Source organism: Podarcis gaigeae, assembly GCF_964106915.1.
Source record: "Podarcis gaigeae genome assembly, chromosome: 4".
NCBI lineage: Eukaryota > Metazoa > Chordata > Lepidosauria > Squamata > Lacertidae > Podarcis > Podarcis gaigeae.
The window spans coordinates 51,044,517-51,060,663 of NC_139677.1; the positions used below are offsets into that span (position 1 = coordinate 51,044,517).

General features: G+C 42.9%; 1 protein-coding gene across 2 annotated transcripts; it reads right to left on the reverse strand.

Moving 5' to 3' along the window:
• Positions 1–6,209: 6,209 nt before the first annotated feature.
• GATD3 (glutamine amidotransferase class 1 domain containing 3) lies at positions 6,210–16,147 on the reverse strand. Of its 2 annotated transcripts, XM_083734727.1 has the most exons (7): positions 15,946–16,132; positions 14,791–14,843; positions 14,448–14,561; positions 13,465–13,584; positions 11,319–11,411; positions 9,999–10,149; positions 6,210–7,618 (listed from the first exon to the last, which is right to left on the reverse strand). In XM_083734727.1, the coding sequence occupies exons 1-7, from the start codon at positions 16,057–16,059 to the stop codon at positions 7,493–7,495; spliced, it is 771 nt and encodes a 256-aa protein (XP_083590853.1). In that variant the 5' UTR covers positions 16,060–16,132; the 3' UTR covers positions 6,210–7,492. The 2 variants fall into 2 exon arrangements, with proteins under 2 accessions (XP_083590853.1, XP_083590852.1); XM_083734726.1 differs by lacking the exons at positions 6,210–7,618; positions 9,999–10,149 and adding an exon at positions 10,173–10,647 and having other exon boundaries at positions 15,946–16,147.

Sequence of the window (16,147 nt, forward strand, 5' to 3'; positions counted from 1 at the left end):
AAAATTGCAGGAATAGGGTGGGTCCTAAAAACAATAACTATATCAACACGCACCAAATGTCAAACTATAGAAGTCCTCCTTTTGCCCCCCAGGCAAACCAAGTGGCTATATCAGGAGTGGGGAACTAATTTTCCGCCTGCGGGCTTGTGGGAGTTGCATGCCTGTGGCGGGCTGTGGCGGCCAGAGTAGATGGAGCAAATGGGTGTAACTTAATGCTCCATACAGACAGCAAGCAGGAGGTTTCTACACACATATACCCTGACTCTCTCCATATTTTTTCATTCAGCAAATGAAGGGGCCTGACCACAGTTCAAAGACACATTCCAAGAGAGCATGAGCAAGCCAGATAGAGGTTGCAGCCATGGAAGAGAGTCCCCAGAGCTTGTCAGAGAGGACTAGAGGGTTCACGGACAGAAAGTTTGATATTCCTGAGTTACTTGCATACCATGGTAAGTTGCATTTTAACCAACGATCATCTGTATTCCCTTGATTTTATATTCTAATTCAGTCAACCACTTCTTTTACTGTGTTCCACCCTCGGTGGTCAGAGATTCACTGGACTTAAGGTATAGGAGGAGATTTTATAGCCACTTGCTCAGTTTATTTCCTAGTTAAATGACAAAGAACTATTCACATTTTAGATCTTTATGTCAATGATCTCAGAATATCCTCCCCCACCCCCAATATCCCCTCAAATTCTAGGTTTATGGGCTTCCCATAGACATTTGGATGTCCCCTTTGGGAACAGAATGAACCTTGGGCCTGATGTTGTGATCTGACCAGTACAGTTAAGGAAAGGAAAGGTTTCTCAAAAGTGTTTATTTTAATATTCTGTATCTCAAACGCTTTAAACACATTTCAGCTCCATTACTCTTAGGTGTTTGATGAATGCTAAACCTGGTACCAAGCCATTAGGTTTATAAACATTGGGGAACAAAGCAATATTAAGAAAGAGGAGGCTCTGTCCATATTTCCTTAACACATATATGGTACATTTGCATATGCTGTTGACTGGGCTGAAAAATTGTACTTAAAACTTTTTAGGCAGATCAGAAAGGGGCTGGTTTTATTTTCAAACAGTAGTCTCTTTTACAATCACCACTTGTCCTGTTTTCTTCATAGTTCATGTAAAGTTTAATCTTGAATTCAACTAAATTTGAAGGCAAGTTCATGCAATCCACTGAAGTTGCCATACTTGAGGTTTTCTAAATGTCAATTCTTTCATCATGTGCTAATGGGTCTGCTCTCATTATTGCACATTTGTTTCACTCATGTCCAAGTCCACTTCTTCTTTTGCAGGTGACATGCTGACACAAGCAAAATAAGTACATTACATGATGGTTTCACACATAAATGCCAAGCTGTTGGTCCATTGCTTATCAGGTTTGCCCATTGATTCAGGCTATCACTTACCTGAAACTCAATCTAGTATACGCAGCAGATTCTTGAATCTAAAGTACACATCAATAACATGAGCAATGTGGATGTTGATTATAACAGAGTGCAATTATGAGAGTCATTGTAGTCTTTGATAAACACCCTTGGAATGCTTTGTGAATAGTTGCCTCCCATTTTTCTTTCTTGATACTTCATCAAGCCTTAGCCAGTGTGACTTTGCATATTATGCTTCACTTTGGAAATGTTTAGAGAAGAGAAGCTATAGTGAGGAATGAATGCTAGAAGTACTAGGTGGATTTTGCACTGGCAGTGCAATTGCCTGTCCTCATGCAGTGGATAAGGGGCATAGGTAACCTTGCTGCAGGAAGGACAGGCTGTTAATGTTCTACCCCCTCTCTTTTAAAAACCTATCAGGATTGCACCTATGTACAAGAGGCAGGGATCACATAGCTCTGTTCCACTAGTCCTAGTTCTCATTTTCATAATATATTTTTAAAGGTAGTGTGTTCTTGAATACATGCCTGTAACCACTGGATGAGGATGAATCAGCCTGACTCAGTCCAGATAGGACAGAGGTTAGAGGGGCCTGCTGAAAATTGGCAAACTCTTACAATGTGTTACGGTGTCAGACAGGCACTCGTAGTTTGGCCTGGCTTGGCTTGCACTGCATGTGAGTTCATAATTTCTTCAGATAGCAGTCTAAGAGGAGATGGTTTGCCTCAATCTGGAAACTGTGTGAAACAAAGGTTCATACTTAAGAGCTAAAAATTTATCACACCGAGTGCAGTACTGAAAGATGTTCATCAAGTTTCCATTTACCCTCCTAGGAAAGTCCCACCATGTTTCCCTACTCCTACTCTTTTGGCCCTGGTCTAAGAAGATATGAAACTATATTGTGCTGATCCTCTTTTTGATATGAAACTATATTATACTGATCCTCTTTTTTAAAACGGACAGTGTGTTGAGAAAATTTGAAGCAGTTGCAAACTTTGGTTTCTGGAGGGTTAGCCATGTTAGTTTGTTATACTGAAAGCAACAGAGTCTCTTGGCACCTTAAAGACTAACAAATCTACTGTGGCCCAACCTTTCATGTGAAACCTAATCAAATTCAGTGGTACCTCAGGTTACAGACGCTTCAGGTTACAGACTCTGCTAACCCAGAAATAGTACCTTGGGTTAAGAACTTTGCTTCAGGATGAGAACAGAAATCGTGCTGCGGCGGCAAGAGGCCCCATTAGCTAAAGTGGTGCTTCAGGTTAAGAACAGTATCAGGTAAAGAACAGACCTCCAGAATGAATTAAGTTCTTAACCCGAGGTACCACTGTACACAAAAAAGGTTAAATTAAATTCTGTCTTCTGCAGAATAATTTGCTATCAAATTTCTTAAATGCTAAAGTTAATAAATCAATGAGACATTTCTTCCCTGTTCTTTTAAAGAAAGATACCATACCATTTGAGGTAGATGGTCTTACAGTGGTACCCCGCAAGACGAACGCCTCGGAAGACGAAAAACTCGCTAGACGAAGGAGTTTTTCGTTTTCTTAGCCGCTTCTCAAGACGCATTTCCCTATGGGCTTGCTTCGCAAAACGAAGCTTGCCCCGCAAGCTCCGGGGATAGCGGGGAGGCGCAGCGCATCTTCCCCTCTGTCCCCGGACCTCTTTTGAAGCAAGGGGTGGCAATGGGGAGAAGATCGCTTCTCCCCGTTGCCAGCCCCGCAATCTCCGGGGACAGAGGGGAAGGCGCGGCGCTTCCCCTCTGTCCCCGGACGGTCTCCATAGGAACGCATTGATTGATTTTCAATGCATTCCTATGGGAAACCGTGCTTCGCAAGACGAAAAACTCGCAAGAAGAAAAAACTTGCGGAACGAATTAATTTCATCTTGCGAGGCACCACTGTATTTTTATGCAAAAGGGGAATCTTTGCAATAATGAGAAGGAAACTCCGAGGGGGAAGCAAAGGGAATTTGGAGTAGGGTGCCAAGAGAGGAACTGGTTTTACTCCCACCAGTGTAAATGACACTAAGGAAACAGAATTTGATTTCCCTTTGTAAAAGGGAACTATCATATTCCTCAGCAGAGAGGAAATCTGTGTTAAAAAAATTAGGTCATGAGATGCCAGGAGTAACCTATTATTAGCACATACGTTTAACAAAAATGTTCTGAAAATTCCACTTGCAAGTTGCAACTTGGGGAGAGTCCTGGTAGTGCACCAGATGATATCCTTCATAGTTTAGAGTACCAGAAGCGTTTTCAATATAAAGACATTTTACAGCCCCCTCACCATCTTTTTTGCACAGACCCCAAATGGTTGATGGGTTGTAAAGTGTACAATCAAGTGTGCAGCTTCAGTTAAAGATTTGCAGGTACTAGTGGGCATCATTTTACCTGTCATATTTCTTGGGCGCCATAACTTTCCCACAGGTCCTAATGAGGAAACATCTTTAGTATTGGTACTAACCTGCCCCTACAGCTGTGCTCCCATGCACTGACTTTACAATATTTTAGCTGTTATGGGGAGATATTTGTGTTTAGTAGTGTAGTGTTCTGTGCACTTAACCTGAAAAAAAACATAACAGATTGAACATAGTGGGACAAATTCCAAATAAGTACACTGCTATTACCATAATGCAAGGATGGGGAGAACCTACTGTGTTTCAGATATTATTAGACTCCCATCAGCCCCAGCCCCAAAAGGCCAATGATGGTAGTCCAACTTCATCTGGAAGGTCTCGACTCAGCCAACCCTGCAGTAACAGGGTTACGTATTTAGCAAAGATCTTTAAAGTTACATCTAAAGTTGCTCAATTTATTCAGTGGTGGCTAGCTTGATTTTATTGTTTAAGCTTATGCCAAGAAAGGCTAATAACAATGACAACATAAAACTCTTGATTTGTTAAGAAGCTCTATAGTATTTTTGGCCTTTTGCCAATTCTTATCTACAATGTTAAGTAGGAGTAGACTATTGTCATATGGTTTGAGCTAATCAGTATGTGCTATCAAAATTGAAGCAATTGTTGTTGAAAATGAATTACAGTAAGAAAAGGGCTTTGGCTTTCCCCACCACCACCATGTAGAACCTCACTGACGTAAGCTACTTACTTGACTATGTCCAGATAATATGGAATAAGATACATTTGACTACTTACTTGTGGTGACAGGTTGTCAAGACTCCTAAACAACATCTTCGGAGAGAGGCTACTTGACAGTGCATCCCAACAGGGCAGAGTAACCTAATTTCTGAGTAAGTAAGCACCAACCTTTGGTTTTGACTTTGTAGCTAAAGATACTGTGAGTTTGGGGCAGTGGTGATTGCAGAAGAATTCTGAGTACATTTTGCTGTGGATGGTTTGGTTCATGAGAGGTTCAGTCACTGGCTTGCACACTAGCCTTCAGACTCTCCAGGTACTTTCCCGATACCAAACTTTAATAATTTCAGGGCACTTACCGCACACCCAATCATGTTATGTTACACTGAATGAGACCATGCCTAGGCTAGATCTGATTTCTCAAGGGTTATACAGTGGAACCTTGGTTCCCGAACTTAATCCATTCCGAGAGTCTGTTCGATTCCCGAAACAGTTCGGGAACCAAGGCGTGGCTTCTGATTGGCTGCAGCAGCTTCCTGTAGCCAATCAGAAGCCGTGGACGTAGTGCCGGGCGTTCGGCTTCCAAAGAACGTTCAAAAACCGGAACAACTGCTTCTGGTTTTTGTTCATCCATTAGCTGGAATGTTCGGCTCCCAAGGCGTTTGGTTGCTGAGGTTCCACTGTAACTGGTTTGAGGAAAGAGAAATTGACCCCAGCAAGTTATGTTTTTTTTATAAAAAAAGCTGTGTAAGCTGCTCAGCATCAGTGAGAATCATATATAACCAGAGATTATTGCATTCATGTTCTTAAGATTCACAGAACCAGAGGAAGCTATTTATCCATCTAGCCCAGTATTGCCTGTTCCAACTGGCAACAGCTGCTCTAGGGTCTCAGGTTTTCCCCATCACCTGCTACCTGAGCCTTTTAAGTGGAGATGCCATGGGTGGAACTTTTCTGCCTAAGTAGCACATTGTACATGTATGTAATGGTGACTGAAAAGCCCGTTCTAACTAGGTCATGATGTAACTGCTGCAGCCACCAACTATTTTCTAAGATGCATCACGTACGTGTATGTAAAAGGAGTTTAAACATGATATTCTACTTTGGAGATACTGGTCTCCTTGATTTGGACTCTGTCCATGTGTATATACAGTGGCACAGTGTGCAAGGTCTACCTGCTTACCAGCCAGTATCTGACTTTAAAGCATGGAAATCCCCAGAAAATTCTCTTAAGCCAGTTTGCCAAAAGTTCCTCCATGCAATGCACATGGGCAAGTCCCATTCTGTAAAAATTTCCTTTCCAGACAAATTATAATATCCTGTATGGGAACAGTGCCAAGTTGTGGCATAAGCAGCTGAACTAGTGAAGAGTTTATCCACATAAAACCAATAAATTGCTGTGTCTTGAGCGCTTTCACTTGATTGTGGATATTTCAGAAGTATAGGATCAGGTGCCTCAGTGCAAGAAATTCCTCTATGCCACAGTGGGACTCTAGAAATCCATCCCTAGTCTAATAAGTATAATTTTCTTAGAATGGAGCCATTTGCACCATCTTGTGAATGTAATTATTGAGGGCAACTTCGCATATTATGCGAAACTGTTTGCATACCAGTGTTATCCACAACAAACCTGTCAAGTGTGGACGTTGTTCATGTCTACCATATGCACATGACACACAACCTCAGTGGGCAACGCTCCCTAGATACATGAAGGAACAGAGATGTTGCCCACACATATGTTTAATACGGAAGTGGGGGAATACAGTATACAAACATAGAGCACATTTATGCAATAATGCGTGGAACTGCTTTGACAAGTGCTTGAACTGGATATTAACAAAAGAAAGTGAGCTCACTATTTCCTGTGACATGTTTAACTATTACCTAACAGACACAGCAACAAATGTTGCTTACTTCTTCTGCAGATGAAAGATGCCAATTTGTTGAAAACACATAAAACTTAGGAGTCCTTTCCCAGCAGAGCTACTGCTGTCTTGAAATGACAGCTGGAACCTCTCCCAAATAGGAGGCTAGGACTTAACTTACTCATGAGTAAGGATAATGACCTGCCACAGAAAATAACGGTGGAATGCTTATTTAATTGTGGTCAGGGCATCATGTTTGGAGTGGGAATATTAATCGTTAATGGAACTTTATGATCAGCAAACTGATGGCTCCCAGTGGTTGCTGAACTTGTTGGTGGGAATACAAAAAAGCTAAACAAATCAGAGAAATTTAAAACCATGATGTGACTGAAATCAGCTGGAAAAAATGTTTCCTTCAAGGAGAAAAAAAAAAATTAAGGCAGTAGTACCACACCAGATACGATTGAGCGAGATGTTGGTTATGGCAGGGTAAAAACAAAATGTACAATAGGAGACATCTTCTGTTTCCACAGTAATCAGTCCAATTAATCATTAGACAAGATATTTGGCTGTCAAATTATGATTTACAGCTAACGTACTTGTTAACTTCATCTAGCTGTGATAAAATAAACCATGGATTCATTCCAACAAAACTGAGAACATTTATTTCTTTTATTTATTTTATATTATATAACTTAAACAAATCCTTTTTATTTTGTGGTTTCTTTAGTAGTTTTCTCCCCCAGTTTCAGAACTCAATGTTCAGGTATACATTTTCAGAAGGTAGGAATTTATTTGGAAACATATTTTATGCAATTAGAATAGTCTCTGAAAAGGCTTGATAAGCGATTGGAGAGGTTATGATGTAATTGTTTTTATTATTCCATTATCAATTCAGATTTGTTAAGCAGTGACCATCTCCAGAGTAAGTTGTCAGATACACTGTAAGACGATGTGAAGACTGTTGCTGAAATACGGAGGGGATTCATGATTCAACCGGCTTGAGCTTCTTCAGTGCTGAAAATTACACACGCCATTCCAATACAATCGTAAGCATTCTTAGAGGCAACTCCTGTGCTAGGTCGGCGTTATAAGGACCATACTTCCTAAAGTTATTGTCACTGCCATTATGGGTATCCTCTTCATTTGCCTGTAAGCTTCAACACACTTTTTACCATGGCTCCAATGCCATCATAAATGTGATGCAATTCTGTTTCACACATAAAGGCTGGGGTAGTTACAACCTTGTGGTTTGCGTCCACATGGGCCTCATAGAAGACAGTTAAGGAAAACACAGGGACTAAGCCAAGTGACAGAATAAACAGGAATATGCCTTTCTGCCTCACAAACCTGTATATAATTAACGTATTTTTCACACTATAGGACGCACCGGTCCATAGGACGCACCTAGATTTGGGGGGGGGGGAAATAAAGGGGAAAAAAATTATTTCCCTCCCCCAGGCGCGGGGTTGGGGCGAGCTTCCCCCTCCCCCAGAACGGGACCCAGAGCCATGCCGAAGCTGCGCGCAGCTTTGGCATCGCTCTGGGAGCTTGCGGGGCTGGGGGAGGAGGAAGCCCTCCGCCAGCCTCCAAACCATGTCGGGAGACAGCGCTGCGCCTCTCCCACTGCCTCCCAAGTTTGCGGGGCTGGCGACGGGGAGGAGCAGGCTTCTCTCCCCCCCCCCCCCCCGCCAGCCTTCTAACCAAGTCAGGGGACAGCGGGATGGCGGCGTTCCGCCTCTCCCGCTGTCTCCCGAGTTTGCGGGGCTGGTGACGGGGAGGAGCAGGCTTCTCCCCCCCGCCAGCCTTCTAGCCAGGTCGGGGGACAGCGGGAAGGGCGCGCTGCGCCTCTCCCACTGTCTCCCGAGTTTGCGGGGCTGGCGACGGGGAGGAGCAGGCTTCTCCCCCCCCCGCCAGCCTTCTAACCAAGTCGGGGGACAGCGGGATGGCGGCGTTCCTCCTCCCCGCTGTCCCCCGAGCTTGGGCTGGCGGTGGCGCTCTCCTGAAGCCTGGAGAGCGAGAGGGGTCGGTGCACACCGACCCCTCTCGCTCTCCAGGCTTCAGCGAAAGCCTGCATTCGCACCATAGGACGCACACACATTTCCCCTTCATTTTTGGAGGGGGAAAAGTGTGTCTTATAGTGCGAAAAATACGGTATACGTAATGACAGCAACCTAAATGTTAGGTGCCTGTCAAGAAACTAACCACACCGTTAGCAAACACCTAAAGTCAAGGAAGCAATCTCTCAACCTTGTGTGTCACTCTGACCCCACTTAATAACCTGGTAGCTAAGATGGGAGTCCTGCACACCATTTGGGAATCCCTGAGCTTACGATCAATTTCTGCATGAAATTCAACTACAAAGTGGCACTTTCTTATCACTTTTATGTGACTACTCATTTTGTTATTCATGTCTTGAAAAATAGATGCAGCCATGCAAAATGTGATGACTGAAAAATGTTGCATTTATCATAGTTAAAATTCAAATTTACTTTGTTAGTATTGTGTGACTTTGCATAACTTTAGGATGAAGGACAGAATGATTAAAGGGACAGCAGACTCAGCTCTTTACTATAAACTTGGTGGCTTCATTCAGGAACAAACCTGGGTGAGCCATGTGGCACAGTCACAAGGAGATTAGAAGCTGCTTAGTTTTTAACTAATCACATTATGTCTGACTAGTGTTAATATTAACTAGCCCCGTCCCCAAAGTCACATGGCTCTTCCTGCCTCCTTCACATTAGGTCATAACTTTCCAAGTGGGATGCCTGCTCCATGCATGGATAGCATAGTTATTTAGAACCCAGAGAGCTTCCAAAATGTTCCTTGTAGCTGTGCCAGGGAACAGTGTGTGAGCCTGAGGCTCACTTATTTAACCCTAAGACATAATTTAGTATTACATTGGAATGAGGCCAGTTACATTGCTAGAAAGCTTTTCCTGGGTTTACAAATTTGTTTCAAGAAATTAAAAAAAAAATCAAAAGGCTAACACTGTAACTGAGAATGTGATCTAACATATGTTCAGGAACTGTATAGAACAGTGCTGGACAACTTGTGAATCTCAAGATACTGTTGGGACTCCAAACAGCACTAGCTGGCACAGCCAATAGTCTGGGATGGTGGGAAGTGTAGACCAGGACATCTGGTATTCACATTTAAAACAGTCTCTTATGTTAGAATTTAGATTAAAAGTTTAATGATTTTCCTAAAGCAAATGTTATCCTACTTCCAAATTGAACATACTAAGGCTGAAATCCTAACCCTACTTTCCTGGGATTAAGACCCACTAAATTCATTAAGGCTTACTTCTGAGCAGACATGGTTAGTATTGTGCTATATCATAACTAATTATCAGGGTTTTAGAAACCCAAGGAAGATGGTCATGCAGTTTATCAGCTAATCCAAATATATCACAGAATGCTTTCCCAAAAGCTCTTCAATTCTGTACAAAAATGTACACCTCTGATGTCTTATCACACTTAACCTCCTAAACCCATATACACTTAAGGAGAAAGAAAACCTTGTTACTGGTTTCAGTGCAACTTGCTTCCAAACATGTGGCTCTTTGGGAGTAGCAGGAGGTGTGGGGAGGGGAGAGGAAAAGACACTTAAATTCAGCCTTCATCCAGCAAAAAAGGATATTGTTACTTCTTTAATATGGTGTTTTCCACCCAGTGCTTTAATGGCTCCAGCAGTTCCAGCGTAAGGCCACTTACCACCTTCTTCTTCTTCATGTCCCACAGTGACTTCAGTACCAGGAAGAACCTTTGCAGCCAAAACGGGTGAAATGCAGCACAGACTGAAAAAAAGGTGGACAAAAAACCTTCACTTAGGTTCCTCCATTGAGGATTTATTGTATTTACACCTCCCTGTTCCTTTGCTTATAAATATTTGGCACACCCTCAAAAATAAAAGATACTAAACTGAGTAAAATCCTTATTAATCATTACACAGCAATGGTAATTTCAGTCCAACAGAACCAGGAAAAGAAGGCGAGGGTGGAAAATAATCTCAACAAAATCCTAAAAGGAATAAGGTAACTTTAGACTTCTAAAATGCAGCTTTTTAAAAAATAAAAATAAAAAAAGGAACAGCCCTTGGGAGAGGCAAAATAGTCCAGGGACAGGATTGCTGAACCTTTTCACCTCTCAAAATTATGCCTTCTCCAGCTGTTTCCTCACACACAGCTGATAACAGGGGGAGGACACTCTTGAGTGGAAAAACACCCAGAGGAGAAAGTTTTAGGCAGTTCCATCCCATGACGCTTTTCTGTTCCTTGTGGCAGCTGCCCAGAATGCTTCTCCATAAGAAAAGGAAAGGAAAAAAACACACAGAGAAATCATTAGAAATTCAATGCTGGCTGTTCCTGTTCTGTAAGAGAGGTGGAAGATAAAATCTGGTTGCTGGGAAAGCTCATAGGGGGCCTTAAACTGGAAAGGTTGTGGGCTCTTAGCAGTTCAGAAAAACAGAAGAAGTGACAAGGAGTGTGAAAGGTAAGAAACACAAATTTGAAGAAGGCCTGGAGGCAGAAGGAAGGAGGACAGGAGGTGAGAACAGGGACCTCAAACAAAAGTGTGTTGCTACAATGTCTGAAGGAAAGAAGAGGTAGAGAGAAAGGATTGACACTGGACTGGGGAGCATTGGTGTGCTGTACAGGTACAGAAACCAGCACACCTTTTGAGCCATGTCCTGCTTGTGGGATTTCCAAATGCTGCCACTGTGGGAAATGGGATGCCTGGCCCATCAGGGCTCCTCATTCGGCTGATCAGCTGAATAGGCCCTGCCCAACTTGTGATCCATTAGGCCGAAAGCAGCTAACCATCACCTACTGTGTGGACTGCCAATGCTTGACAACCTTGTTGTGCCAGGCAGTCAGCCAGCCAAAACATTTGTGGCTGATGGGCTGAAGGCAGGTCGGTAGTGTTTCATACAATATGAACATATACTCCCATCTTATAACTTACACACCCAATGGGTTTCCCAGCTTTGTTGAAATCCTTTAGCACACGTTCAACTTCTCCATTCACTTTACAGTCTTTTCCATCCACTGCAAACGTAGACCTTAACACAAGAATGAAAGACCCATAAATTGTAATTTTACATTCCCAGAAGTACACCACACTTAAAATAAGTAAAAGGCCTGTCTCTTGAAATGCAATTTAAACTACTCAAAGAAAGAGAGCAATCCCCATTTCCTTTCAACTTCTGCCCTACCTCACTGGTAGAACATCATATTCGCATGCAGAAAGCCGCAGGTGCAATCCCCAGCATCTGTAGATAAGGCTAGGAACCTCTCCATTCTTAAATTCTGGAGGTCTGCTACGAGTCAGTGTGGACAATGCCCTGACTCTATATAAGGCAGCCTCCAAGATTCCTCCCTTCAACCCTACTGAAAAAATAGGGCTGGAGACAGGAATTATTTATTCATAAAAGCAATTTATATCCTCTGCCTTATTGCCATACAGAAGCCAATACACTCCTGCTTCAGTACTGAAGAAAGAGGGCAATAAATATGGCCACTCCCTCCTCAGGAACACTAAATACAAGCTATATTTTTTGTATCTGTTTTAGTGTTGGTGTGAACCAGAGGTGGCTAACCTATGGCCCCTGGAGTGCTATTCAACTCCAGCTCCTATCAGCCCCAGCCGGCATGGTCAATAGTGAGGTATGATGGGAGCTGTAGTCCAGCAATATCGGGGGAGGGGGGAGGAGACAAAGGTTTGCCACCTTGGTATACATGCACAGCCATCATATGAAGGTTGTTTAAATCACCTGTCCTGCCGATGCATTTGCATGCAGTGACTCACAGAGCTGACTGGGCAATTAAGTAAACACAAACTTCTTTCTATGAGTGTACATAATGGCCCACCACAGAGCAGTTTGAAATTTGGTTCTCAGATTTGTGCTGCTCAATTTTTTGGCAGATGAACAGCTGGATAACAGCCAAGAGAAGGAAGCACCCCTTCCTTCAGACTTTATGTAGTTCCCTCCCTGGTTGCTCCTCTGAGTCTTTTATAATCATTTTGCTCCAAGGTTCCAATCAATTAGTCACAGAGCAAGTGGCAAAGTTTTTGAATACAGCTATCCTTATTGGACCTCTTTAAGATTGCCTGATAGTTTAGTATTTTAAGTCTGCGTTTTTCATCTGTGTCAACGTGTATTTTTATTAATTTTATCAAGTGTAATTTTCAATTGTTAAAAAATATTTTAATAGTCTATTGACTGCTAGTAAAGAAAGTCAAGTTTAAACTCAGTGGGTGAGTTTATATACGTGGGGGGGGGGGGAGTTGGATTGCTTAAATGCAAAACAGATACAAAGATGAAGCACTAAAAAAAATTCCCAAGGCAAAAGTTAAACAAGGCATCAGTACTGTTTCTGTAATACATGAGAACCATTCTAGCACCGATGCTGCCAAGCCAGCTTGAAAACATATTCCTCTCAAGCAGCAATAAAGCTTCCTTGTTTATTTTCTTATTCCATTAGTGATCCACAGACTCAGCCTTAAAAGACCTCTTTAAAATATTTTGACTCCCCCAAGGGAAAACAGGCAAATAAGTAACAGATTGTTTCAGTCTTCAACAACTGCCTGCAGCTGCAATCCATCATGCAGCGCCACTGATTTCAGTGGCCCTTAAACATAAATTGCAGCATGCCAAGAAAACACCACCAGTAAGAATAATTATTACTTCTTAATAATTATTGTACTTATACCATACTGTATATATTGTACGTTTAACATAGTTATCTGAGTGGTTCACAAATATAAAATGGCACATTAAAATAGTTTATAATTTTATCTTTAATAGTTTCAGCATCAAGATTTCCATACAATGTAGCATAAAACTTAAGGCATTTTTAAAAAGAAAACTCTTGATTCTGTTTTTCAACATTGGACTGGGGCTTGATTTGGCTGTAAAAAATGGTATGTGTATTTTTCTGGGGCATCAACAAACACACAACAATGAAAATATTTGTCCTTATGAAACAAGCCTGAACGAATGCATCTGGAAAATTGTATTTCTTAATGAACTATAACTTTCCTACAGCATCTCTTAAGAGTGGCTAATTATCTGGAATTTAACAATTGCAATAGCATATAAATTCAGAACTCACAGATTTTTGGCTGCACCGAAGCCTCCAGGAAATATCACAGCATCATGATCCTTTGCAGTAAGTTTAGCCAAATCTGCAATTTTACCACGAGCGATCCTTGCCGATTCTGCTAAGACATTTCTTAAAGAAAAGTGGTATAAAGTGAAGAGCAGAAGTTGACTACATAGACATATAAGGAGCACTGCTATTAAAGGACCCCAGGAAAGAACAGCCTGAGATTGATAATTTAAAGTTACTGAACTTATTGGTAAAGCATTTAACAAAGTATAGTCATACTCAAATGGTTTGAGGGCAATATACAGAACTGTGATCCGAATACTGGGAACACTATTTACATATAACTGGGTGGGAGAGACAATCTAGAAAACTGAGGTTTAGTTGAGACCAATTCAAATAGTGAGGGTAGCCAGCTTCCCACAGAGCAGGGGTCTGCAACCTTTAAGACAAAAAGAGCCACTTGGACCCATTTCCGAAGGAAAAACAACTGGCAGCCGCAAAACTCGTCATTATAAAAATAACTTTTTTGTCACTTTTTAAAATGATTTCTTTGTTTGACCCCTCAGAATTACTCCTCCTCATAGAAATAAACGTTAACTTAACAAGTTACCTTTTTGTGTGTGTGTGTGTTCTTCACTCCCCTTCAAAACAGTGACCAGCGTACATGCCCCTTACAATGTAGCGGGCGGGCGGGAAGGTGGCGTCGGGACAGTGCGTGACTAACGCACGCACCGCCCCCATGCGACGTCACAGCCAGTACAGCGCCCGCCACAGTGGGGAGTGTCGGGGCGCACAATGCGCCTCCTCCCCTCGCTAGTATCCGCCCCGGAGCCGCGGCAAAGGTGTAAAAGAGCCACATGCGGCTCCGGAGCCGCAGGTTGCAGACCCCTGCCACAGAGTATCAATAGATGTATGTGTATATGTGTGCACTGGATAAACATAAATCTAGATATATTCATGTAGCTTGTCTTAAAATTTGTTCTTACCTTGATTCACCCTCAGCTGGCTGTCCTTTGCTATGATCGATAACGTGCATCTGAGAAATATCTGGGGCATACATCTGAACACTGGCTCCTTCACGGCTCAAATGGACCAATATCCTACAAAATACATAGATATAGGAGATGAAGTAGCAAAATAAGCAAAACATTAAACTGAAATTTACTTCATATCTTGGTAGAAACTATTGGGGGGGATAGGGTATGACTCTCCAAAATAGTCAAGGAGAAGCTATCTAACAAAGAAATACTGCCTGCGTAATTGGACTGCTTATCAATCGATTCAACTGTTGATCATTTGGAGACCCAATGATTACACAAATACACTTACGCTGAGGCTTCATGGATTTCAGTACCATCATAAACACCACATCCTGATAAGACCTGCAAAAAGAAAATCAGCCTAGTGATTTCAACATCACATTTCTCTTCCCAGTTCACATACACAGAGGGAACAGTAGTTTCTTGTCCAACCCGGTTCATTATTTCCAGAGTGACTCTGTTCATATGCTTTCCTCACTGCAGCATAAGCTTTCATGGATGAAGTGTTACTCCTGAAGGTCCCACATAAGAACTCTTTGTTTCTATAGACTAAACTCCAAGAGAACAATAGTAAATTGTATTAAGATTTCCCCCCCTCAAAATCAGTCACTGACTAAGGCAGAGAAGTTTTGCTAATGCTCAACTGTCTGCAACGTTCTCCAAATTCCCCCATCTGTGCCAAATGCTTCACTCGGGACCCTTACATGAAATCATAACAGAAGTCTGAACTTACTCTCCACTCCACTTTTCACTGCAGCTCTAGTAAGTCTTTATGAGCCAGGATGTGGTTTTTATGAGCCTGGATATTGTTATATATTTCAGAATGAACACGGAATGGAAGGGGGCGTGAGCTATAAAATATAACTATAAACAAATAAAGCCATTACTGTACTTATCTGCGGCCGCAATTCTCGACACTACTGAACACAGCGAAATAATAATTTCTGAGCTGTAATAATTTTACGTGTAGGGAATTGAGCAGAATTACGATAAGAGCCAAAGAAAGGCAGCAGAAAGGAAGCGAAACCAAACGAGGTATCTGTTTGGGGCAATACCAGCATTGATGAAGCGCGCGAGAGAAGGGCTGCAGTTCTCGGAGCTGCAGCTCGACCCCAGCCAACTGCCTCCCTTCCAAGGACGCCAACTTTCCACTCCGCCATCTCTTTTTCCTTGGCGTCCTTTCCCCCGTGCCTTCATTAACAGCAATGCAGGAGGCGGCAGGGCAGCACGTGCAGGTTTGCCCAGGGCTGCAGCTGCCGCTCAACCTGTTGCATTTCTGCCTGCGTGCGGCACAGCCGCCGAGGGGGTGGCAGGGAAAGATGGCAGTAATTTTCCACGAAGCTCTCTCGCTTGTGGAGGAGCAGGAGAAGCCGCCGCCCCCCCTTAGGGAGCAATGGGAAAGAAGTAGCTCATCCGCTCACGCTCGACTGGTAGCCGGACTCACCACAGCGACTCTGGCCCCGCGGAGACGCTGCGCCGAGCAATGAAACCCCGCGGCCGGGAGCCCCCTCAGCACCGTGAGGGGCGGCCTACAACCCGCTAACCTGGCGGCCAACATCCCCGCACCACTTCGCTTCGAAGGGAACGAGCCGCGGAACGAATAGGGAGGGAGTTATATACACGGCCACACCGGAGAGCTTAGCCCG